Raw genomic sequence first — 23725 nt, forward strand, 5'->3', positions numbered from 1 at the left:
CTGGGCACCCCTTGTCTGTCTGTCTGTCTGTCTGTCCTTCCCCGGGCCCCTCTCCGCCGTCCTGCTCTCCTGGGCCCCCTCTTGTCCGTCCGTGCGTCCTTCCCCGGGCCCCTCTCCGCCGTCCTGCTTTCCTGGGCCCCCCTTGTCTGTCTGTCTGTCCTTCCCCGGGCCCCTCTCCGCCGTCCTGCTCTCCTGGGCCCCCCCTTGTCCGTCCGTGCGTCCTTCCCCGAGCCCCTCTCCGCCCGTCCTGCTTTCCTGGGCCCCCCCTTGTCCGTCCGTGCGTCCTTCCCCGGGCCCCTCTCCGCCCGTCCTGCTCTCCTGGGCCCCCCCTTGTCCGTCCGTGCGTCCTTCCCCGGGCCCCTCTCCGCCCGTCCTGCTCTCCTGGGCCCCCCCTTGTCTGTCTGTCTGTCCTTCCCCGGGCCCTCTCCGCCCGTCCTGCTTTCCTGGGCCCCCCCTTGTCTGTCTGTCTGTCCTTCCCCGGGCCCCTCTCCGCCCGTCCTGCTTTCCTGGGCCCCCCCTTGTCTGTCTGTCTGTCCTTCCCCGGGCCCCCTCTCCGCCGTCCTGCTCTCCTGGGCCCCCCCTTGTCCGTCTGTCTGTCCTTCCACGGGCCCCTCTCCGCCCGTCCTGCTTTCCTGGGCCCCCCCTTGTCTGTCTGTCTGTCTGTCCTTCCCCGGGCACCTCTCCGCCCGTCCTGCTTTCCTGGGCCCCCCCTTGTCTGTCTGTCTCTCTGTCCTTCCCCGGGCCCCTCTCCGCCCGTCCTGCTTTCCTGGGCCCCCCCTTGTCTGTCTGTCTGTCCTTCCCCGGGCCCCTCTCCGCCCGTCCTGCTCTCCTGGGCCCCCCCTTGTCTGTCTGTCTGTCTGTCTGTCCTTCCCCGGGCCCCTCTCCGCCGTCCTGCTCTCCTGGGCCCCCCCTTGTCCGTCCGTGCGTCCTTCCCCGGGCCCCTCTCCGCCGTCCTGCTTTCCTGGGCCCCCCCTTGTCTGTCTGTCTGTCCTTCCCCGGGCCCCTCTCCGCCGTCCTGCTCTCCTGGGCCCCCCCCTTGTCCGTCCGTGCGTCCTTCCCCGAGCCCCTCTCCGCCCGTCCTGCTTTCCTGGGCCCCCCCTTGTCCATCCGTGCGTCCTTCCCCGGGCCCCTCTCCGCCCGTCCTGCTCTCCTGGGCCCCCCCTTGTCCGTCCGTGCGTCCTTCCCCGGGCCCCTCTCCGCCCGTCCGCTCTCCTGGGCCCCCCTTTGTCTGTCTGTCTGTCCTTCCCCGGGCCCCTCTCCGCCCGTCCTGCTTCCTGGGCCCCCCCCTTGTCTGTCTGTCTGTCTTTCCCCGGGCCCCTCTCCGCCCGTCCTGCTTTCCTGGGCCCCCCTTGTCTGTCTGTCTGTCCTTCCCCGGGCCCCTCTCCGCCGTCCTGCTCTCCTGGGCCCCCCCCTGGTCCGTCTGTCTGTCCTTCCACGGGCCCCTCTCCGCCCGTCCTGCTCTCCTGGGCCCCCCCTTGTCCGTCCGTGCGTCCTTCCCCGGGCCCCTCTCCGCCCGTCCTGCTCTCCTGGGCCCCCCCTTGTCTGTCTGTGCGTCCTTCCCCGGGCCCCTCTCCGCCCGTCCTGCTTTCCTGGGCCCCCCCCTTGTCCGTCTGTCTGTCCTTCCCCGGGCCCCTCTCCGCCCGTCCTGCTTTCCTGGGCCCCCCTTGTCCGTCTGTCTGTCCTTCCCCGGGCCCCTCTCCGCCCGTCCTGCTCTCCTGGGCCCCCCCTTGTCTGTCCGTCTGTCCTTCCCCGGGCCCCTCTCCGCCGTCCTGCTCTCCTGGGCCGCCCCTTGTCCGTCCGTGCGTCCTTCCCCGGGCCTCTCCGCCGTCCTGCTTTCCTGGGCCCCCTTGTCTGTCTGTCTTGTCCTTCCCGGGCACCTCTCCGCCCGTCCTGCTTCCTGGGCCCCCCTTGTCTGTCTGTCTCTCTGCCTTCCCCGGGCCTCTCCGCCCGTCCTGCTTTCCTGGGCCCCCCCTTGTCTGTCTGTCTCTCTGTCCTTCCCGGGCCCCTCTCCGCCGTCCTGCTTCTGGGCCCCCCTGTCCGTCCGTGCGTCTTCCCCGGGCCCCTCTCCGCGTCTGCTTCCGGGCCCCCCCTTGTCGGTCTGTGCGTCCTTCCCCGGGCCCCTCTCCGCCCGTCCTGCTTTCCTGGGCCCCCCCTTGTCCGTCCGTGCGTCCTTCCCCGGGCCCCTCTCCGCCCGTCCTGCTCTCCTGGGCCCCCCCTTGTCCGTCCGTGCGTCCTTCCCGGGCCCCTCTCCGCCGTCCTGCTCTCCTGGGCCCCCCGTGTCCGTCTGTCTGTCCTTCCCCGGGCCCCGCTCCGCCCGTCCTGCTTTCCTGGGCCCCCCCTTGTCCGTCTGTCTGTCCTTCCCCGGGCCCCTCTCCGCCGTCCTGCTCCTGGGCCCCCCTTGTCCGTCTGTCTGTCCTTCCCCGGGCCCCTCTCCGCCCGTCCTGCTCTCCTGGGCCCCCCCTTGTCCGTCTGTCTGTCCTTCCCCGGGCCCCGCTCCCCCGTCCTGCTCTCCTGGGCCCCCCTTGTCCGTGCGTCCTTCCCGGGCCCCTCTCCGCCGTCCTGCTCTCCTGGGCCCCCCTTGTCTGTCTGTCTGTCTGTCCTTCCCCGGGCCCCTCTCCGCCGTCCTGCTCTCCTGGGCCCCCCCTTGTCTGTCCGTCCGTGCGTCCTTCCCCGGGCCCCTCTCCGCCGTCCTGCTTTCCTGGGCCCCCCCTTGTCTGTCTGTCTGTCCTTCCCCGGGCCCCTCTCCGCCGTCCTGCTCTCCTGGGCCCCCCCTTGTCCGTCCGTGCGTCCTTCCCCGGGCCCCTCTCCGCCCGTCCTGCTTTCCTGGGCCCCCCCCTTGTCTGTCTGTCTGTCCTTCCCCGGGCCCCTCTCCGCCCGTCCTGCTTTCCTGGGCCCCCCCTTGTCCGTCCGTGCGTCCTTCCCCGGGCCCCTCTCCACCCGTCCTGCTCTCCTGGGCCCCCCCTTGTCCGTCTGTCTGTCCTTCCCCGGGCCCCTCTCCGCCCGTCCTGCTTTCCTGGGCCCCCCCCTTGTCTGTCTGTCTGTCCTTCCCCGGGCCCCTCTCCGCCCGTCCTGCTTTCCTGGGCCCCCCCTTGTCCGTCCGTGCGTCCTTCCCCGGGCCCCTCTCCGCCCGTCCTGCTCTCCTGGGCCCCCCCTTGTCCGTCCGTGCGTCCTTCCCCGGGCCCCTCTCCGCCCGTCCTGCTTTCCTGGGCCCCCCCCTTGTCTGTCTGTCTGTCTGTCCTTCCCCGGGCCCCTCTCCGCCCGTCCTGCTCTCCTGGGCCCCCCCTTGTCCGTCCGTGCGTCCTTCCCCGGGCCCCTCTCCGCCCGTCCTGCTCTCCTGGGCCCCCCCTTGTCCGTCCGTGCGTCCTTCCCCGGGCCCCTCTCCGCCCGTCCTGCTTTCCTGGGCCCCCCTTGTCTGTCTGTCTGTCTGTCTGTCCTTCCCCGGGCCCCTCTCCGCCCGTCCTGCTTTCCTGGGCCCCCCCTTGTCTGTCTGTCCTTTCCCGGGCCCCTCTCCGCCCGTCCTGCTTTCCTGGGCCCCCCCTTGTCCGTCCGTGCGTCCTTCCCCGGGCCCCTCTCCGCCCGTCCTGCTTTCCTGGGCCCCCCCCTTGTCTGTCTGTCTGTCTGTCTGTCCTTCCCCGGGCCCCTCTCCGCCCATCCTGCTTTCCTGGGCCCCCCCCTGTCTGTCTGTCTGTCCTTCCCCGGGCCCCTCTCCGCCCGTCCTGCTTTCCTGGGCCCCCCCTTGTCTGTCTGTCTGTCCTTCCCCGGGCCCCTCTCCGCCCGTCCTGCTTTCCTGGGCCCCCCCTTGTCCGTCCGTCCGACCTTCCCCGGGCCCCTCTCCGCCCGTCCTGCTTTCCTGGGCCCCCCCTTGTCCGTCCGTGCGTCCTTCCCCGGGCCCCTCTCCGCCCGTCCTGCTTTCCTGGGCTCCTCTTGTCCGTCCGTCCGACCTTCCCCGGGCCCCTCTCCGCCCGTCCTGCTTTCCTGGGCCCCTCTTGTCTGTCCGTCCGTCCTTCCCCGGGCTCCTTTCCACCCATCCTGCTTTCCTGGGCCCCCTTTGTCTGTCCGTCCGTCCGACCTTCCCCGGGCCCCTCTCCGCCCGTCCTGCTTTCCTGGGCCCCCCCCCTTGTCCGTCCGTGCGTCCTTCCCCGGGCCCCTCTCTGCCCGTCCTGCTTTCCTGGGCCCCTCTTGTCCGTCCGTCCGACCTTCCCCGGGCCCCTCTCCGCCCGTCCTGCTTTCCTGGGCCCCTCTTGTCTGTCCGTCCGTCCTTCCCCGGGCTCCTTTCCACCCATCCTGCTTTCCTGGGCCCCCCTTGTCTGTCCGTCCATGCGTCCTTCCCCGGGCCCCTCTCCGCCCGTCCTGCTTTCCTGGGCCCCCCCTTGTCCGTCCGTCCGACCTTCCCCGGGCCCCTCTCCGCCCGTCCTGCTTTCCTGGGCCCCCCCTTGTCTGTCTGTCTGTCTGTCCTTCCCCGGGCCCCTCTCCGCCCTTCCTGCTTTCCTGGGCCCCTCTTGTCTGTCCGTCCGTCCTTCCCCGGGCTCCTTTCCACCCATCCTGCTTTCCTGGGCCCCCCTTGTCTGTCTGTCCATGCGTCCTTCCCCGGGCCCCTCTCCGCCCGTCCTGCTTTCCTGGGCCCCCCTTGTCTGTCTGTCTGTCTGTCTGTCCTTCCCCGGGCCCCTCTCCGCCCGTCCTGCTTTCCTGGGCTCCCCCTTGTCCGTCCGTCCGTCCGACCTTCCCCGGGCCCCTCTCCGCCCGTCCTGCTTTCCTGGGCCCCCCTTGTCTGTCTGTCTGTCCGTCCGTGCGTCCTTCCCCGGGCCCCTCTCCGCCCGTCCTGCTTTCCTGGGCCCCCCTTGTCTGTCTGTCTGTCTGTCCTTCCCCGGGCCCCTCTCCGCCCGTCCTGCTTTCCTGGACCCTCCTTGTCTGTCTGTCCATCCGTCCGTCCTTCCCCAGGCCCCTCTCCGCCCGTCCTGCTTTCCTGGGCCCCTCTTGTCTGTCCGTCCGTCCTTCCCCGGGCTCCTTTCCACCCGTCCTGCTTTCCTGGGCCCCCCTTCTCTGTCTGTCCTTTCCCACGTTCCTTGTCTGTCTGTTCGTCTGTCCCTATCAATTGCACATCTTTGCTCTTCTGTCTGACCCCCTTGCCCAGCTTCCCTCTCTGACTGTCCCTCCCAGCACACCCTGTTCGCTTCCTCACTTCCAGCCTCTATTTGTCACTCTGCCTCGCACACTGTTGTAGACCTCTAGCTCCTCCTACCCATCTGACTTCCCTTCTCCTACACTCCCCCCCCCCCCCCCAAAGCTGGTCCTAATAAATAGGAAGTCTAGGGAAAGGAAATAAACAACACAGAGAGTAAATTGATCATAACCAAGCCGCTGTTGTAAAGCCACTTGATGTTATCTTAATACTGTCCTGAAGTTGTCTTTTTGTAACCAAGAGCTGGTTATTCGTGGAGGATGCAGAATTGGGACTGAGAGTTTAGGAGGGTGGTGCCTTTGGCCCCGGCAGCTTGTTCTGCCCTTTGGTAGTGTGGAGCCTCACAGAAGTTTGTTGGATACTGCGTAGACACCAAGCAAGTTTCCGAGCCAGGACCTAAGCCGGGATCTCTGAGTTAGTGAGAGCCTAAAAAAAGTCTCATGGCTATTGCACTAAGTAATGTTCCTGCATTTGGTAAACTCTGGCACAGTGTCGTCGTGTTTGTTGCACACGCAGCAGGAGAGCATCTAAATGCAAACTTAAAATGTCTTCATTTGAAAAATTGGCGGGGGGAAAATAGCCATTAAACCACTTCTATTATTAGGAGTGTTAGAACTTTGTTCTTTAAACAGAACTCCATTTTGGCCTAAGTCACTTTAAATGCCTCAAAGGATGATACTTCTGCCACTTCCTTTTGTTTTGTTATTTTATTTCAAGCAGTTATATTTTGCAGTCGAGTGTGATGTACGTATACTGATTGTTAAACTTCTTAAGTTAATTATTTAGCTTCTTTAATGCCCCACTTTTGTGATGTGTAGGCTGGTATTGTGAATAACATCTATAACAGCTGTTGATCTGTTGCTGATATTCTGAGCTTTTCAAGTGATGCAGATGGCACTTTGACTTGGCCCTATTTTCAAAATGGTATACTACTTTGAAACAAATAAAAATGGAAACCAACAGTTTGACGACACACACATATTTAAAGGGCCATTTATATGCATGCTTCTCTAACAGAAATTATAATTACAGCCTAAATTTAAAAAAAAACAGAAACAAAACTAGTGATTTTAGGTGCCCTTGGTTTTTGGGTCACAGCATAACATGCTTTAAAGGGCATGATTTTCAGAAAGTGCTGAAAATCAGGATTATTTAAGGTATTTCTGGTTGAGGCACCCCAAATAACTAGTCACTTTTTAAAAGTTTGGCCTTTAGTAATACCTCAAGCTGTGTGAAATGAATTGGTAGTCTCAGTTACCTTCTGGACAAGTGTCTGCATTGCAGGAAACACCACTACAATTGACACTAATTACCAGGTGGTTTGGGCAGTTTGAAAAGAGAGATCATGGAGTCTGGGGAAAAAAAAAAGTCCCTTGAGGGCACAGAGTCATATTGATGGAGCACTGTTGGGAGTTTGTATTGCTGCTGTGGTTCCCAAACCTTTTAGTAAGGCAATCCACCAACTGCATTTTTGTCTTTTTTGTGACCCACTGTGATGCTCTGTACCTCGGGGGAACACCCAGCCACCCCCATGTTCATCCTTGTAAAATGATTGTGTGATATCCAATGCAAAGTTTGTCATGTTGGGTGTTTTCAGAACACTCATGATGCACTGAGCATTGTTGTTATAGTGATGTTATAGTAATTGTTGTTACAGTAAAGTTATAGGTTGTAATTTCATGTATATTGTTATGAGGCTGAAAATGTATCTTCATGGCTTAAAATAAGCCCAGGAAAAAACTCGCTAAGAGCAGAGGGGCAATTCACACCTCATGTATGGGACAAACCCAGCCTAGCCTCACAGGAACAAAGGATCTGTTGGACTCTCGAGTGAGTAACCCCCTCTTCCTTTGGTCAGTTTGGGACTGTGATGAGGTAATGCTCTCCTGACTCTGAAGGAGGGGCAAAACCAAGAGGAAAGAAGGAACTTAATAAAAGGGAGAGATGTTTGCCATGCTCTTCCTTTCTCTCCCACCTCCATCTACAGACATCACCACTGAGTGACTGATGCGGTGATCAAAGGGGAGAGCCTGGCTGAAGGGCAATGAGCCAGCCTGTGGTGAGAAGCATCTAAGTTTGTAAAGGACATTGAAAGCGTTAAGATCAGCTTAGAATGTGTTTTGCTTTTATTTTATTTGACCAAATCAGACTTGTTATGCTTTGACTTATAATCACTTAAAATCTATCTTTGTAGTTAATAAATCTGTTTGTTTGTTCTATCTGAAGCCGTGTGTTTGTTTGGTTTGAAGAGTGTCAGAGACTTCCCTTGGGATAACAAGCCTGGTACATATCAATTTCTTTGTTAAATTGACAAACTCGTATAAGTTTGCAGCATCCAGTGGGCATAACTTGACACTGCAAGACAGAGGTTTCTACGGTTGTGTCTGGGACCGGAGATATTGGCTAGTGTCATTCAGTTGCACAATCCAAGGAGCAGCATGCAGAGGCTGTGCATGAACAGCCCAGGAGTGGGGGTTCTCAAAGCAGAGCCAGGTAAGGCTGGCTCCCAGACTCAAGGATTTGGAGTGACCTAGCAGATCACCAATCCAGATAATACCACAGGAAGGTCACACCCACCATTAAATATATGCACCCTCTGCCTCAATCCTAATTCTGACCCGGTGTAGAGGGAGGCTGGGCCTAACTGTAGTTTCAAGGGAACTAGGGCCAGATTTTTAAAGGCATTCAAGTGCCTAAAAATGCAGATAGGTGTCTACTGGGATTGTCAAAAGTACCTATCTGCATCTTTAGGAGCCTAAATACCTCACTCAAGTTTGGCCTAGCTGCCCATCTGTCATGACAGAGGGATGGCCGGGCCAAACCTGAGTGGTGCTGTGACCCCATGCACCAGGTTACAAAGCCTGGATGGGGAGCCTTTAAAAATCTGACTCCTAGTGTAGAAGAACCTTTTAAGGCTGTCCAGTTGAGTATATTTTTAAGCACTGTGTAGATGTTCATGAAAGCAGGATAGTGAGACTGAATATAAGTTGCTTCAATTAGAAAGTTTTTCTGGATTTAAAAAATCCACCTGTCCAAGATCTTGGTGGTAATGCAAAAACTAAGTGACAGCATTTACTTGTAGCTAGCATATCATGTCCTTAGAAAAATACTGTTAACAACTTTACATTTTTCACATCTATTGTTTCTAGAACAATATTGATATAAAGATTAAAAGCCATGGACTGAGTACTTGGCCTAGTGCCTTCCTCTTAGCATCACTCTGGAGGGGAAAAAAGAGATGGAAAGCTGGCTTAAAGCCAGGTGGTGATTCCTCTTGCATAGGGGAAACCCCAGGTGGCATAAATCTGGGAGAGCTGGCTCTATGCCATCTGCTTCTTACATTCTCTCTCTGACCCCCATGCCTGTTACAGAGAATATGGCTGGAAAATCTTGTGCTGGTGATCCTGTGCCGTTGAAACCACCCAGCCTTAAGATGCTGTCACCAGCTGCTGTAATTTAAAGCAATTTTAAGTGACCCCCTCCCCTGGATCAGGAACAGAGAGGTGGCGTAATGTCACTTCTGTCTCCACTCCAGGTCCTGTGCCAAGTATATCTTGGCCAGACTCGGGATATGTCTGAACAGCTCTATCTAGTTTTGTTTTAACAAGATGTCTAAAAAGAGTAATATCCATTGGGCCTTCTCCAATTGGAACATACTCCTTCCCTCCCTTTCTCCCCATTTCTAAAGGAAATTAAATTTGCATGTTTGTTTACTTTTGTGTTTGCTGTAGTATTGTCAATGATATTAACACCAGTGCTGCAAAGGCTTCTGTAACATTGCCTTTATTGTAGGTCTGATGTGAACACTGGCCATTTCAACATTTTGTAGTGATTAAGTGGCACTTTAAAAAAATGTGTAGAATCTGAGGATTTTTCTCACTAGATTAAGGCTAAAAATTTCAAAAGCACCCCAGTGATTTAAGAACCTAAGGCCCAACAGATGCGTTTGAAAATTTTACCCTGTATCTATAAGTTCAAGGAATGTTAATATTGCACTAAATCTCCTGACAGCTTTGCATCATCCTGTAGTTGCTTACATTCTTCCCTTAAGTGATTGGTTATGTTCAAACATAATATTGGGACAATATTAAGAAGATATGCGCATAAAAGGGGTCTGTTGCTTGGTTATATTTTTCCCCTCCCATCTTATTTTTGCTGAAGAAGAATGGAGTTCCAAGTGACTTCCCTTCTCCTCCTTTAAATCCCTCCTCAAATCACACTTTTTGTGAGACGTTTCAAGAATAAGCCACTAAGACTCGTACATACAATAAAAATCCACCAATTGCATGAAGATTCCTTCCCCTTCTCCCCTCCTCCCCAGGTGTACGAGAGTGTACATTATTGTTGAATGTATGAGATTATATTTTGGACTGTATTATCTGGTCCTCGTTCTCCAAGGCCGTGCACCTTGTATAGTAATGTCAACCTGTGATAACTTGATATAAAATGTTGCCATTTGTGTAAGTCACTGGGCACAGGTGTTAATTGCTACACTAGGTGCAAGGCAGTGGAAATTCAAGCCCTTGGTGTCTTAAGACAGTGAGCTCATTGGAGGATGGACTGCCTTCTGTATTATGTACAGATCTGAGCATGTTGTGATTACTCAATACTTAAATAATTGTGCGTGACCGTTGGTGAGAATCAGAATCTTCTTATACAAGAGGTGTGAAAATCAAGTAAATTTATATAGCTAAGTGCTGTAGTTAGCATATGGGAAAATATTTAATTGTCCTACAACAGGATTTCAAAACTATAGACCTACTAATTATCTTTACATTTTAACAGATATTTGCATGTACTATGCATACACAGTTTTGGAGAACAGACTTTGATATAGTTGTCCCAGTTCACCCATGCAGGCAGAAGAACAGTTTGCTAAAGGAGATTTTGACAATAACTACTTTCCTGGAATTGAGAAGTAGAACAGTCACACTGTACCAGCAATTCATTGCTTTTTTCAAGTCTCAACTGCTCTCTCTGAGAGTGTTAACTTTCATAGTTCTGAAGAAACCATACATTTAATCTTGAAATTTAATCAATCTCTTGCCTTATATAAGATTTTTTTGCCTTATTTTAGAGCAGTATAAGGAGATTGCAAATTTAAGGCATCAAGCAATATTAGTTTTTCAGCTGGAGCTCAGTGCAACCTTGTGTCATCCACTTTAATGCTCCCTCAAGCAGCCCTACGCTAGTAAGCTTGGATGCTACTTTGGTTGTGAAACACTGATTAGTCTATATCAGGATGGCAGAATAGGCAACTGTAAAACAAATCGATCTGTTATACGTCTGTGGCACACATTACTGTTGTATGTGAGCACCTCACAATCTTCTAGGTACTAGTCCTTGCAACACTGTATGAGATAGGGGAAGTACTGTTATCCCTGTTCTATGGATGAGGACTTGAGGCAGAGAGCTTAAGGGCTTGACTACTCGCAAACTTAGTTTGCAGCAAGTGGGGGTATAAATCTACCTCGTACTAGCCTGCCACTCACTGTGTCCATGTGGACCCTGTTGCTGCACACTAAAAGCTCCCTAGTGTTCTTTGATTTACTCCCATTTCAAAATGGGGTAGGTCAAAGTGCATCTGGGAACTTTTTAGTGTGTGACAGCAGCATCCACATGGACACTTACTGTGTGGCAAGATAGGGTGGGGTAGATGTACCCCCTAGCTTGCTGTGAACTGTTTGTTTGTCTAGACAAGCCTTGAGTGATTTGCCCAAGGTCACACAGGAAGTTTGTGGCAGAACAGAGAGTTGTCTGGGTCTCCTAAGTCTCAGATTTGCACCCTAACCATATGATCATCCTTCCTCTCTAGAACCTGAAGATTCTGTGTGGCTTGAAAATGATTCTCCTAGACTCACTGGTAGAATGCTCGAGAGTGCTAGTCTTGCCTATTAAACAAAATGTTTTACATTATTGTGAAGAGCCAGTGTTACATACTGCAAAACTGTGTGAGCCAAAGGGAAGCCTCAGGCTGACTTACTTGGTCTTTTACGTGAAAATAAAGGTGTTTACAGTGTGGCGTGGCTTAGTAAAAGACATAGTAAGTGTTTTCTTTGATACCACCTGCATTTAAAAAAAACAAAAAACTAGACAAGGGCTAAAGCGACTATCTTCAACTGATATGTAGGGAATCAGCTTTGCACATTAGTTTATTGGGCAAAGTTACATTTCAGGCTACTCTAGGCCTTTACACTAACCATTTAGAATTTCCCAGATGATGATACGCCAGACATTGACTGTCTGGTCCCTAACACTTTAAGCATTTTTGTTTGATAGAACTTCAAGGAGATCCCACTTTCAGTAAAACCCTTGTTAAATCAAAACACCTGACATACAAGCCAGTTATAGGAATGGTGGGAAGCCCAAGTGGGACCAAGGAAAATGAACATCCTCAAAAACCATACTAAGCAATATATTTCCTGTTGACGTTTTATCTGTTGTATCAGAGAGTGGGAAATGGTATTGTAGCTTAAACCATCAGGCTGGGATCAGTTGTTCGTGACTGAATCAGGAGCCAATCAATGTGCTGTGGCAGTCAAAAAAAACTAACAGTGTTAGCAACTGTTAGGAAGGGAAGAGATAAGACAGAAAATATCATAATGCCCCTACAGAAATCCATTGGCTGGCCACACCTTGAATATTGCATGCAGTTCTAGTTGTCCTGTCTCAAACAGATATGTTAGAATTGGAAAAAGTACAGAAGAGGGCAACAAAAATGATTAGGGGTATGGAACAGCTTCAATCGGAGGAGAGATTAAAAAGATGGGGACTGCTCATTTTAGAAGAGTGAGGACTAAGGAGGAGAGGGGTTAGATAGAGATCTGTAAAATCATATATGGTGTGGAGAAAGTGAATAAGAAAGCATTAATTACCCCTTCACATAACACAAGATTCAGGGGTCACCCAAGGGAATTGATAGGTTGCAGGTTTAAAACAAAAGGAAGTACATGGCCTGTGCTGGCATCTGGCCTGCCAGCATCACACAAGGCCCTAGGTCTCAACTGAACACTGAGAAATGCCTAACTGGAAACCAGTATGGCTTACCTGTGTGTTAGTATTGTTAATATAGGTGTTTGTGTTTGGTGTTTAGACTTAATGAATCCCTTGTATGATGTTGCATGTATTAATCTCATTTATAACGTCAGTACCCCTTGTTATAAGGTGGTAGTAAGTGTTTGCATTGTAACCCTCTGTATTTGTGTAAGTCATCAAACAGGAAAGAGGTATTAATTAATGTAAAATGCTGGGTTCCTACACAAGGTGCTAGGTCCTGCCCATCAGGAAGACCCATTGAAATCAAATGAACCATTGTGGAACATCAAAGGGCAAAGACTTTAATTGCATTCATTCTCCACCCATGAAGAGGAGAGGTGTGCATGAAGTTATCCCATTGGCTTGAACTCTGGGAGGAAGAGAATAAAAATCCCTAACAAGAAGAAACTGTCTTTCTATACTGCTTGGACTTTGGGAGGGCAAGATTTCTAAGTGTAAGCAAGGGATTCCCCAGGTGTTTAGCCCAGTTAGCCCTAAAGGGCATATAGAGCTTGTATGTTACAGCAGCTTCTACCAACTTTTGGAACCTAAGAGTGTAACTCATTTGTTGTTGTATGTTTACCTGCTTTAACCTTGTAAATAACTGTCCTATTTCTTTTTCTTTCTTAATAAATCTTGAGAAAGTTTATTATACAGACGCTCCCTGGGTTACGAAAACTCGACTTAAAATCTGCACTTACGGAAAAAGTTCTGTAAGCTAGAAATAGGAGTGGTGTGGGTTTTTTTGCGTAATGGTCGGAGATACGTTTCTGACTTATGCAAAATTTGAGTTATGCAAGGCATTCCGGAACGTTTGTGTTAGTTGGGGAGCATCTGTAGTATTGGCTACAAGTGTTGTTTTTGATTTAGGATCTGAGGTGCAATTGACCTGGGATAAGTGACTGGTCCCTTAAGACTGGGAGTAACCTGAATATTGTGATTTTTTTAATGTAAGGGATCATCTATCACAAAAGCAGGCTTATCTGGGTGGCAAGGTAGATTGGAGTGCCTAAGGAGACTATCTGTAACTCCTTGCTAAGGCTGGTATAGTGCCTCAGGAGTTTACACTTGGTGATTAGTTGATGAAATCTAAGTATAGAATTCACAACCAGTTTGGGACTTGTGCCTTGCTTCTTAACAGTCTGTCCTGAGGTTGATACTCTGGCTATTGAGGCACTCCAGACAGCATGTTCATACAATACAGTCAAGCTCTATATGCCCTTTAGGGCTAACCTGGGCTAAACACCTGGGGAATCCCTTGCTTATGCTTAGAAATCTTGCCCTCCCAAAGTCTAAGCAGTATAGAAATACAGTTTCTTCTTGTTAGGGATTTTTATTCTCTTCCTCCCAGAGTTCAAGCCAATGGGATGACTTCATGCACACCTCTCCTCTTCATGGGTGGAGGATGAATGCAATTAAAGTCTTTGCCCTTTGATGTTCCACAATGGTTCATTTGATTTCAATGGGTCGTCTTGATGGGCAGGACCTACCACCTTTTTGTTGCCAGGGGATGTTGTGAAGACCAAAAGTATAACTGGGTTAAAAAAGGAATTAGGTAAATTAATGGAGGATGGGTCCATCAATGGCTATTAGCCAAGATGCTCAGGGATGCAACCCCGTGCTCGAAATGTCCCATAATCTCTGACTGCCAAGAAAAGGGATGGATTATTTAATAATTTCCCTGTTCTGTTCCTTCCCTCTGAAACATCTGGTGCTGACCACTGTCAAAAGACAGGATATTGGGCTAGATAGGCTATTGGTCTGACCCAGTGTGCCCTTCTTATGTTCACACAAAACAGCTGGCGGAGGACATTCACACTGTATAGCTTTTAGCCTTGTGGTTAGAACATTTGCTTGGGATGTGAGAGACCTAGGTTCAATTCCCCCCTCTCTGCCAGAGAGGGAAAAAAGGATTTGAACAGGGGTCGCTCCCTTTGGTGGTGAGTGTTACTCAGATGTGGGGTTCTGTCCATCTCTTCTCTTGAAGCTGTTGTACTGTGGTTGAATAATGAAAGAGTGACTGGAGGAGAGGGACTAGACTTGGGGTTTTACACCTTCCAGGTGGATACCCTAACAACCAACTCATCCCATAGCTCAGTCGTTAGAGAGTGCACCTGAGACGTAGGACTTGCAAAGTGATCTTCCTTCTTCCCCCTCTGGGTGAGAAGGTGGGAGTCAAACCTGGATCTTCCATATCCCAGATGAGTGCTGTGACTACTGGACTAAATGTTTATAACATGGGCTCCTCTTCCCCTGGATTGTGAATGGGACCTGATCCGCTAAGCAGCCTCTAAGCATGCCTACTGGATTGGGCCCTGCATGTGACTTGCTTAGTTGAACGTTGTTATTCATCTATCTTTTCCTGCTTTGTGATTTGCTCTGGGGTTTAGGCTGGAGATAGGCATCCCCGCTCCTAGAAGGAGGCAGCAATGTGCATGCTCCAGAGGCAGAAACTTGGGTGCTGAGTGAGTTTAGGTGCCTAACGGGTTCAGTAAGAATTTTGTGGATCTCAGTGAAGACTGGGAATTAGGTGCCAAAACCTGAGACTTAGGCACCTAAATCTGGGGTTTAGGGAACCTAACTACATATGTGGCTCAAACCTTAAGACCACAGTCATCTTCAGACATTGGTGGAGGCAAACTTGTAAGATGGATGCCTTGTTCCTGTGGTTTATTTGTGGTTCCTTGTTCCTGCAGCCATTTCCGATGCTTGGTGTACAAGAAGACCCAGAAGGACAAGGCTAAGTTTACATTAATATGGACTCCAATCTTCTTGGTTTCCTAAGATCAGTGTGGAAACCTGAGAAATTTTGCTAATCACCAAGCTTGTACAGCAAATATCTTTGATCTACTGAGACAGCCCAAGGCTGAACTTGTCAGTCTTAAACACAACAGCAGAAATCAGGAGTGCAATTATTTGCAACAATTTGTAGACTTGATATTAAAGCCAGAAAAGATTTTGAGGTTGCATAAGATAATTTGGAGTACTTTCTTTGCTAGATGCAGGATTAGTAATATAAATCCATTGCAAACCTACATCCACTATATTACATCCACTATATTAGACCTTTTACTCATGAAGTGTAGTTGTAGCCAAGTTGGTCCCAGGATATTTGAGAGACCAGGTGGGTGAGGTAGTACGTTTTATTGGCCTACTTCTGTTGGTGAAAGAGACAAGCTTTCTAGATTACACAGAGCTCTTTTTCAGGTCTGGGAAAGGTACTCGGAGTGTTACAGCTAAATACAAGGTGGAACAATTGTTAAGCATAAGGAGTTAATTCATGTCACAAGAGACCTTTCCAGGTGAAGTGAGCAGCTAACACCCCTGCGGTTCTACGGCAAAGGAGGGTTAGTGGGTTACAGATTGTTATAATGAGTGATAAATCCAGTGTCTTTGACACCATGATTTTTAGGGCAGGCCTACACTTGAACTACTGCATCGGTGCAGCCGTAGTGCTTTAATGAAGACGCTCTAAATCAATGGGAGGGAGCTTCTCCCATCGGCTTAGTTAATCCACCTCTTGCAGAGGTGGTAGCTATGCTGGCTGGAAAAGCTCTTCCGCCAACATAGCTCTGTCTACACCAGTGCTTAAATTGGTATAACTACATTGCTTAGGAGTGTGCATTATTCACAATCCTGAGCAACGTAGTTATACCGAAGTAATTCTGTAGTGTAGACTGGAGCTAAGTATCTAGCTTGACTTTAAGCTCCCAGGCTTGTCTTTTGAAGGTGTTGTGCAGATTTCCTTTGAGAATGGTGGCCTGATAGATCAGATATGGAGTGATTGCTTTGTGAAAAGTGTTCACCCATGGGTGATATGGTGTGTTTGTCTTTTATCATTTTTCTGTGAGAGTTCATTTGGAAGCATGGTAATTGTCTAGTTTCACCCATGTAGTTGTTACTGAGGCATTTGCACTGGATGATGTACACCATGTGTTATGATAGGTGTAGGTAGAAACCATGGATATTGAAAGGTGTGTTGTGGGAGATATTGATCATTGTAGCAGTGGAGATATATCTGCAGGTTTTGCGTCTATTATGGCAAGGTCAGGAGCTGCTTTGAGTTGGTGTATCCTGGTCTGGGGGGAATCCTGCTTCTGGTGGTGAGGTTGCTCCTGGAATGAACCCCACTCCCGCCAATCACAAGTTTTAGCTGTGCGACCAGGTCATCATCTTCACCCTTTGGCCTCTTTTTTTTTTCCTTATGCTATTTTTTCTTGATTAAGGTTGTCCATAAACCAGCTACAGAGTTTTTCATATTATTCAAAGTATTTGTTTATTTTCCTTGAAGCCCAGTTGTTGCACAGAGGCAGTGCTGTGTTCTGTATTTGAATCACGCTTATTTGTGTAGAGCACCACTTTCAGTATACCGGAAACCTCCATGAGGACCATGTATCCGAAGTTGAGTCCTGATGACCATGATTTTAGTGCAATGGATTTGGCATCTCTCAAGGACTTGAGTATTGTGGATCCTGTCCTGCCATTTGCTGTTGCATATGGATCTTTGACAGTGGGGATAGAAGCTCTCCAGCTTTGATGTGATGTTGGTAGAGTGTCCATGTTTCACAGCCATAGAAGAGTGAGATGAGTAGAACTGCATGGTAGATTTTTATCTTGGTTCTGAGGTAGACTCCACGTTCCCCCTAGTGCCTTTGGGTGAGCCTCCCAAATACCAACCTGGCCTTTGCCAGGCACTGAATGATCTCATCATCCAGCATGGCTGCTGGAAAGTACGCTACCCAGGGAGCAGAATTGCCTGAACTAGTTGAGGGGTGTGTTGTCAGTTGTGATGATGGGATCATGGTGCTTGTGATGCTGGTGGTCTGGCATTGGCTGGTACAGGACCTCTGTCTTTTTCAGGCTAATTGTGAAGCTGAAGCATTTTGAGGCATAGGAAAAGGGGTGCGCAATAAGCTGAATGTCCTTGAGTGTGTGTGCAATGTGGGCACAGTCATCCGCAAACAAGAGCTCTTTAAGTAGCTGTTCAGTTACCTTAGTGTGGGCCTTGTGTCAATGGAGATTGAATAGATCCCCATCCAAAATCTAAACCAGAAGTGAACACCTCTGTCGAAGTCCTGGATTGCTAACAAGAGCATGGCTGAAAAGACAGTGGCAAAGACTGGAGCCATTGCGCATCCTGGTTTGATGCCACTGGTAGCAGGAAAAGCTTCTGATGAATGACCACACTCCATTTCTCTGGCTATCATGCCATCGTGAAATGAGCGGATGACAACAATCCTCTTCGGACAGCCGTATTTATGAAGGAGTTCCCCCGTGATTCTCCGTATCAAAGGCCTTGGTCAGGTCAACAAACACTATGTATGGATCCTTGTCCTGTTCATGAGCCTTCTCTTGTATTTGTTGGGCTGCAAACAACTTGTCCATGGTGCCACGGCCAGCATGAAAACTGCACTGTGACTCTGGATATACCGAGTCCACTGAGAGAGAAGCCCGTTGAGCACAACCCATGCAAGGATCTTCCCTTCTATAGACAGCAGTTAGATTCTGCAATGGTGGTCACAGATAGATATGCTTCCCTTCCTTTTGTATAGCTGGACTATACAAGCATCCTTACACTCCTGGGGCATGGTACCCTGTCCCCAGATAGTCTTGAAAAGGCTGGTGAGTTTCCTGACCACCAGGGCACGTCTGCATTTGTACACTTCAGGTGGAATGCCATCAGGGCCTGCAGACTTGCCTGTGGATAGTTGCTTGATGGCCTTAGTAATCCCATCTAAAGAAGGGCTCGTGGACAGCTCCTGCAGGACAGGATCCTGTGGAAGTGAGTCAATGGCCTCATCGGATATAGTGGACTGATAGTTCAGGAGACTATCAAAGTGCTCTGCCCAATGAGAGAGAATAGCACCTTTGTCTGTGAGCAGCCGTTTACCATCTGCTGTGAGGACGGGGGCTGTACCACTGGATTTTGGGCTGCATGCAGCTCAGAGTTCTTCATAGAAGGCCTTCATGTCATGTTTGTCAGCCACTTCCTGTAGTTCTGCAGGCTTCTGCTCCCACCAGTGGTTCTTCATAATCACACTTATTTTGGAACATCAGTGACATCATATTTAAGACTGCCAAAGACTTTTCCTTTTAGTGATACCTTTTTAATTTGCTAATTCCGTTCTGTTCTGTTCTGATATAAAAAGATAGGGTAGAATAGCTTGTTCTGGTTTGAATATTTTTGAAGGGGCATATTGGAGATTATAAATCTTAATGTGTTTGAATTTTCTGAAGTATTTTTGGATTCTTAAATTATATATAGTTGTTTCAAAAATAGCATATTTACAGCATTGTCAGGTAAATTGGTGTTCAACTTCTCCAACAACTACTTTAACTGCGTGCTTTTGTTCAATTATAACAATTTCATGCACATATCTGGAGAAACCTTTTCATCCACCAGCAAAAATGTAACTGCATTACTTAGTAGTTACAACTTTACAAATCTATTACTGTTAAAAAAAAGTTTATTTGCTTAATGTATTTGTCCGGTCACCAGTTTTGGAAGCCCTCCTGTAGGGCTCTGACTTCAGGAGGGTAATGTAGGTGGTAGGCCCAACAATGTCCTATGATTGGTTGATTTCTTATGAAGAAATAAAATGTAATGTGAGTAAATTTTCCACTGCTATGAGCTAGAAACAAAGAAGCTTATCCATTTAACTGGTTTCAGAGTAGCAGCCGTGTTAGTCTGTATTCTCAAAAAGAAAAGGAGTACTTGTGGCACCTTAGAGACTAACAAATTTATTAGAGCATAAGCTTTCATGAGCTACAGCTCACTTCATCGGATGCATTTGGTGGAAAAAACAGAGTAGAGATTTATATACACACACACAGAGAACATGAAACAATGGGTTTATCATACACACTGTAAGGAGAGTGATCACTTAAGATAAGCCATCACCAACAGCAGGGGGGGGAAGGAGGAAAACCTTTCATGGTGACAAGCAGGTAGGCTAATTCCAGCAGTTAACAAGAATATCAGAGGAACAGTGGGGGGTGGGGTGGGAGGGAGAAATACCATGGGGAAATAGTTTTACTTTGTGTAATGACTCATCCATTCCCAGTCTCTATTCAAGCCTAAGTTAATTGTATCCAGTTTGCAAATTAATTCCAATTCAGCAGTCTCTCGTTGGAGTCTGTTTTTGAAGCTTTTTTGTTGAAGTATAGCCACTCTTAGGTCTGTGATCGAGTGACCAGAGAGATTGAAGTGTTCTCCAACTGGTTTTTGAATGTTCAGGGGATACCATCATAGGGCCTAATCACATCAGCCACACTATCAGAGGCTCGTTCACCTGCGCATCTACCAATGTGATATATGCCATCATGTGCCAGCAATGCCCCTCTGCCATGTACATTGGCCAAACTGGACAGTCTCTACGTAAAAGAATGAATGGACACAAATCAGACGTCAAGAATTATAACATTCAAAAACCAGTTGGAGAACACTTCAATCTCTCTGGTCACTCGATCACAGATCACAGTATTTCTCCCCCCCACCCCACCCCCCACTGTTCCTCTGATATTCTTGTTAACTGCTGGAATTAGCCTACCTGCTTGTCACCATGAAAGGTTTTCCTCCTTCCCCCCCCCTGCTGTTGGTGATGGCTTATCTTAAGTGATCACTCTCCTTACAGTGTGTATGATAAACCCATTGTTTCATGTTCTCTGTGTGTGTGTATATAAATCTCTACTCTGTTTTTTCCACCAAATGCATCCGATGAAGTGAGCTGTAGCTCACGAAAGCTTATGCTCTAATAAATTTGTTAGTCTCTAAGGTGCCACAAGTACTCCTTATCTATTTAACTGTTAATGTGCCTGGAGAGCATTGTCCAGTATTCACTCTTTGTTCTCAAGGGTAAGCTGATTTGCTGACAATTTAAGGTCCAGCTGCATCATAGGCCACTGTATTAGGCACTGTGTAAACACGTAATAAAAATGCTGGTCCCTACCCCAAAGAATTTATACTGTGTTTTCTTTACTCTTTGGCAGCTTAAGTTGTACAATTGAACAATGGCTTGATCATTCTGTATTTCCTTTCTTTTTTCTTTAGTGAAACAAAGAGGCTGGAATTGGAAAGAAAACTGTTTGAGTACAGCAAATCTGATACATACATGTAAGCCTATTAAAATACTACTTACGCATTATTTTATTTTCATTAGGACAATGTAGAGATCACAATGCTTTTGAAATAGCATTGTAAAGTTTGTCAGTTTAAAAAAGAATTTAATATTCACATGTTCAATATAATATAGGAGCTTATTAAATGTCTGTTTGTTACAGTAGCAGAAACAGTTGATGAAAAATGCCTTGAGTGTCTAATGAAATGTAACCATATTCTCCTTATTCTGTATTATTACTGAAACTTTGTGTATGACTTTGATAGACCTTCTTTCTGCAAAACCTTGGTGATCTAATTCATATGAGGAAGATTCAGACAGTTGTCATGGAAGTTTACCACCCTGGGCATAAAGTGTAGTCTTTTATGATAACTTAAAAAAAGGATATTTTACATGTCCCATAAAAACAAACAGAAACTGTCCCTGAGCAAATAGACCCAACGTTCAGCTTTCCAGAATTCAAATTCTTTCCATGATACGTGTGAATGAATCCCATTAAAGTAAATATAATTAACCCATGGACATCAACAGGAGAATATTCTTTCCACAGTATATACTGCCAGTACTAGAAACTAAAAGGTGTGTGCTGGTATGATGGGGTCTATAAATCCCCCACAAAACAGACTGCAAGACCAGCCCTACCCAGGCTCAGTTGTGAGAAATGTCAGTTACGGAGAGACATACTTTCAGCTGCTTTAGCTAATGAGGGCAAGCCCAAGTATTAAGAGGGAGGAAGAGGAAGGGAGAGGGTAGAATAGCTTGAGACTTCAAGGCAGTAGCAACTCTATCAGACTGAGAGATTTATAACCTTCTGGAGTACAAGGGCGGTAACCAGAGATGGAAGCGCTGAGGGCCAAAGGCTTTTTGACTCAGTTCTGTGAGGTTTGTTGACACTGCCTTTTTTTTCTTGTTGATGGGATTTAAGCCACTGTTGCCCAGGTCCTGGACTGAGCCGTGCTGCTCTGACTGGGACTTTGCACAAGGTAGTGCCAGTCCCTGCTGATAGCTTCTTGTACTTGACTTTTAAATAACCAAAATTTAAAAAAACAAACAAAATACCACAGCCACCCAAGAAATATATTAATGGTGAGGATAGAATTTTATTTTGATGAAACAGAGATGACTGCCTCTTCTACAACTTGCATAGTCACAAGTGGGAATGAGCACGGCTGTGATAAGAAAAGCACAGAGCTGGGAGTGGAGGAGTCCAAGCATCAGTGACAGCTGCAGGAAAAACAGCCTTGTGGTCTTTTCCCTACTTCCAGCAGTCATGGGTAGTAAAGGGGAGCCTGGACAGGAGGCAAAAACCTGCCTCTCTTCTAGCCAAATTGAGACTGCTGGCAAGTGTTGTTTATGATTTGTATTATGGTATTTGCCAAGAAGCTCTGGTCAGAATTAGGACCCCACAGTGCTAGGTAGGCTCTGTACAAACATATAGAAAGACAGTCCTTGCTGTGATGCCTCATATAATACGAATGAAGAATCTTTCTTCTTCAATCTTTCAGTCTTTTCTGAAAACACATGTATGTAGAATTGTATCTTTGGAAAACTTCATGAGAGATCTAATAACATGTATACTCCTCTGATTCAAAAGATACATCCTCTAAGACTAACTTTACAAATTACAACCCAAAAAACTGTCTAGTATGTGGCAAGTGAAAAAATATAGAAAATATCCTCTAGTAATAAAATAATTAAGGTAGAGAAAAAAATTCATCTGTAAGTAAAAGAGTTTTGAATGGTAAAATGTATCAAATCAGTTCTAAAAGATGCTGTAGAAATGCTCTGTATATACAAAGTGAAATTGAATCACCAAGAAGGAAGAATAAACCATCACTGTGCATTCTGAAATAAATAATATTACAGATATACAGTTTTGATCTCTTAAAAAACACCCTTCTATTTGGCTAAAATTGCCTTCTGCAGTTGCTGGCCCACTGATGCTCCACAAGCATCCCTGGTGATTTTGTTCCAGTGAGGTACTTCCTTGTCGGGCAAACATGTAATGCTAATTTGACCCTCTCTTTGCCTTCCCAAAGTTGAAGCCATAAGAGTCTACCCAGTGTAACTGTCCTTTTTAAAATGTATATAATTTTAATCAGTTTTTCCAAATACAACATGTATAGCAAAATACCAGACTCATCAGAACACACAAAGTAAATAAATAGGGTTTGGATAAAGGGAGGGGAAGCAACATATCTATCTTTAGGGTCTACTTTAATCATAGACCTCTAAAAAACCAGCTCAAATTGCTTTGAATTTTTTGGGCTTTCTCTTGCTGCAGAATGCTAGTCATTTGTTAGCTGTGAGGTCAGTTATCTCACTGAGCCCTGCATTAATATTTGTGGGGATAGATTTTTCCATTTTTGCAGGAATAATTTTTTAGAAACCAAAGCTGCACACTGCAACCAGGCTGCCTTGTTACCAGGTAAACTTCAGGTATCAGGAATATTTCCAAGAATGAAACTTAAGGGGGAGGACTCCAGTTTAGCATCAAATATGAAATTGGTCCTTTGACTGACCTCAGACTAGAAATTCTTGATACGGAGCACTCCCGAAATATATGCGCTAATGTAGAATCCAAGGGAGTTACATTTCCAACAGTGGTCAACATTAATGAGGCCCATTACCATTAGCCTATGTGGGGACCAGTATATTCAAAAAAGTCTTTTGGTGAATAAGCTGTAGACTCGGGTCTCTAGTTGATTTTTAAACATTAGATACAATTGTATTCCAATGGACAGAGATAGTTGTGTATCCAAACCTCTAGTCCAAGCAACTCAAATTATCCATCTTTGGCAGAGTTTTGGGCTAAAAATAGTAAAAGCTGGCTGAATAAATCTAAGACGTTTCTTCCAAAATAATAACAATTCTGGGTTTTGTCCATCCAGTCCCTCCACATGAAGGTTTTGCCACTGATTTTAAGGCTAGAGATGGAAGCAGAATTTTCTAGTCAGGTTTGACCAAGCTAGCTTCACAGCCGTGATTGTGGGACTCTGGAGCCATCAAATCTATAATAATTTGATCCCACAATGATGTTAACTGGGAGATCGTATATTCTCATTCAATCTGAGCCCAAGGTGGGGTTTGTGTGGTCATATCTAACAGCCACAAAGATGTCTGGCTTAACAAAAAGGAGATGTAGTTTTCCAAGTTGGAAAAACAAAATTCTCCCAGAGATAGGGGGAGCTATAATTTGTTCAGAGTCAGTCTAGGTTTCTTACCTGTACCCCAAAGGAATGTTCTGAAAATATTACTGAATTTCTTAAAATAAGTTTGAGGAATAGAAATAGAAAATTCTGGGAAAGAAACCCAGCATGACTGTCTATTATATCGCCAAGCTCATGAGAACAATGATGGATGAGTACAGAATATGTTCAGTATGTACCCTGAT

At 47.8% G+C, this 23725-nt stretch overlaps 1 protein-coding gene across 6 annotated transcripts in view; it reads left to right on the forward strand.

Moving 5' to 3' along the window:
* The window catches only part of KIZ (kizuna centrosomal protein), a 108862-nt gene that overhangs the window by 3080 nt on the left and 82057 nt on the right, over positions 1-23725 (forward strand). For all 6 annotated transcript variants that reach the window (XM_043512166.1, XM_038396414.2, XM_043512165.1 and 3 more), the window contains exon 2: positions 20265-20327. In XM_043512166.1, coding sequence (XP_043368101.1) covers positions 20265-20327 — 63 coding nt within the window. The remainder of the gene's footprint in view (positions 1-20264; positions 20328-23725) is intronic.

This window comes from Dermochelys coriacea, chromosome 3 (genome assembly GCF_009764565.3).
Source record: "Dermochelys coriacea isolate rDerCor1 chromosome 3, rDerCor1.pri.v4, whole genome shotgun sequence".
In the NCBI taxonomy this organism is placed as follows: domain Eukaryota; kingdom Metazoa; phylum Chordata; order Testudines; family Dermochelyidae; genus Dermochelys; species Dermochelys coriacea.